The 2,500-nt window shown below is 38.4% G+C and overlaps 2 protein-coding genes across 2 annotated transcripts in view; one reads left to right on the forward strand and one right to left on the reverse strand.

Annotated features, from left to right (window-relative positions):
• LOC144980823 (putative serine protease K12H4.7) overlaps window positions 1–2,500 on the reverse strand; it is a 641,746-nt gene that overhangs the window by 205,507 nt on the left and 433,739 nt on the right. The window lies entirely within an intron of this gene.
• Window positions 1–2,500, forward strand: part of LOC144980811 (serpin B10-like) — a 23,777-nt gene that overhangs the window by 4,869 nt on the left and 16,408 nt on the right. The window contains exon 3 of the mRNA XM_078928633.1: window positions 16–101. Within this exon, the coding sequence (XP_078784759.1) occupies window positions 16–101 (86 nt within the window). The remainder of the gene's footprint in view (window positions 1–15; window positions 102–2,500) is intronic.

The raw sequence follows: 2,500 nt of genomic DNA on the forward strand, positions 1-2,500 counted from the left end.
CCATTAATTTGCCAGAGAGCGTGGTGAAATTCCCTCAGGACCGCCTCGTGATCGGAGACCCGGTGGAATGAGTCACGAAACGCCAGATGGGGGAGAAACGGGTTCGTATCTACATTCTTATAGATAGTATGCGCTTGGCTAAGAAGCCCACAATATTGCCATCCGGAAGTATAACGGACCAACACACAAAACTATGTACCATGAACGTTTATAGTCTGGTTAATACAGTTTAGTGAGAATTGGATTCAAGAGTCTGATGTCACGTCGCCCAGCAACGGCGAGCAGCGTGGTTCTAATCAAAGAAAATTGGTACTTTTTATTCTTCAGCTGGCTAGAACTTTTCATATGTCATGTGATCAGAATGTATAAAAGTCAAAGCACGATCATATTTACATTTTTTTCTCCTCTGATACACTTTTATTCTCGTCGGAGAAATATTTCATAAGGGCGCCCGCCATTGTTCCGATAGTTTAGAGCCAGCTACTAAGTTACTATGCGTCATTACGAGGGAAGTGACGTCATGACTGTTGATGCCAATTACTCATTAACGCGGATTGCGAAAAACAATAACAAAGACATGAGTTACGTCAACTTCATACTCTCTATACTGTACTTATTTACCTTTATCAGAGCTGCCAACTTGAAATTTAAAAAAAAAAAAGAAGAAGAAAAAGTCATTAACAATAGGTATCTTTACATAGCCTATTGTTATGCACCAAAGGCAGTGCATACAAAGACTGACCAGGGAAGATACTCATTGGTGGCCAGTCAACAAGTTATTTTATTTCAACTCTACCTATAAAATTATATATCACAGACTTAGTAACATTTAACATGGTAGTATAGAAATATACATAAACAGGAATATACATTATGTAATATAAGGTCAACGCACAAGTGTAGTTAACCAATGATACGAATATAATGAATTCTTAAATGCATTAAATTGTGACCTTATTTTGGGGTAATTAAATGTAATTCAGTGTATTATTTACGGAAATACAATAGTGGTAATACAATTACACAGGGCAATAACTCAATAATAATAATACACCATAACACATAATATGAGTTTAAAATGTCCCAAGCCCCTAAATGATACACGGTCTAAGGAACTAATTAGGCTTTCCTTTTCAATAAGATTGCATCAGTCAAAGAAACGTATGCAGTTTTGGACCTGTAGCAAAAAATAAAATAATAATAAAATAGAATGAAATAAAATAAATCGTAATTCTACGAATGTTTTATAGTACTAGGCTGCTCTGCCTGGTTATAGATAGAACGGTGTTGACGTCATTCAGGCCTTTGTTATTGCTTTTTGCCATCCGCGTTTAACTCTCTTCATTCTTATTATTTTAACATTAGACTCAATGTTCTTCATCTTTTTCATTCCGAGAAAGAAGTCATACTTCAAAAATAAAATCCCCTTTATTCATCCCATAGGGGAAATTTGTTTCTTGGGTCTATTCCAACGGAAGACTGGAATAACCAAGGCCTCAGCTGGAGTGCAGCGTCGCAAATTGAACTAGGATGAGGTGACTTGTTCAAGGCCACACAGCGCAGCGGCGGGTGATCGAACTCGGTACCTTTCGGGTACGAAGCAAAGACCGTGCCGCTGAGCCACGCTGCCCCTTCAGGCCATGGGCTTGAATTCATCCTGGACAATAGAAATTGCTTTATACCTTTTTCAGAGTACGCTGGTCTATCGCAAAGTACTTTCTTCCAGATCAAATAGAACCAGTAATCCAATCACTGCGGGACGCACAAGGGTGTCATATAATAATTTCGACATCTTCCGGGATCTATCAAGGGCCCTTTGCATGTGACTTAGCGAGTGAGCTATCGGCGCCCCCGAATTCCGACGTCGATGTAGATATCCAAATGCCAGAATCTTTCGAAAAAAGAATGCCAAAAATGAATATTTTTCGGACCCAAAACCAGACCTGCCTAGTACTATGAAAGATTAGTAGAATTACGAAGTTTTGCATCCAGCTACAGAACTGTATAGATAGTTCGAAGATGACGTCACTCAGGTCTTTGTTATTGTTTTTTGCCATCCGCGTTTATGAGTAATGCTCACTGAACTGTATTAACCCGACTATAAACGTTCATGGAGACACACACTTTTGTGTGTTGGTCCGTTATACTTCCGGATGGCAATGTTATGAGCTTCTTAGCCAAGCGCATACTATCTATAGGATCTTTGACTCAATAAATCTTGTGGAAAAGGAAAGTTTAGCTTTTTAGAATCTATATTTAGGACTTTGGACCATTTTTGGAACAATGCTGAGGCAAATTATTTATTTCTAAAGCTAATTAAAGTGAAATTTTCTATTCTTTTGTTTTGTTTTGTTTTTGTTTTTGAAAACTACGAATTTTTGAATTTTCAAGTAGGCAGCTCTTCAAAACTTGCTGTAACTTTTCACCCCAACCTTCCCTATCAATGGTGCGGCTATGTCGTCTAGTGGTATGGCACTAGCTTTCGGATCGGAAGGTCCTG

Source organism: Berghia stephanieae, chromosome 10 (genome assembly GCF_034508935.2).
Source record: "Berghia stephanieae isolate SIO BIC M18660-M18661 chromosome 10, UCSD_Bste_1.3, whole genome shotgun sequence".
NCBI classification, from domain to species: Eukaryota; Metazoa; Mollusca; class Gastropoda; order Nudibranchia; family Aeolidiidae; genus Berghia; species Berghia stephanieae.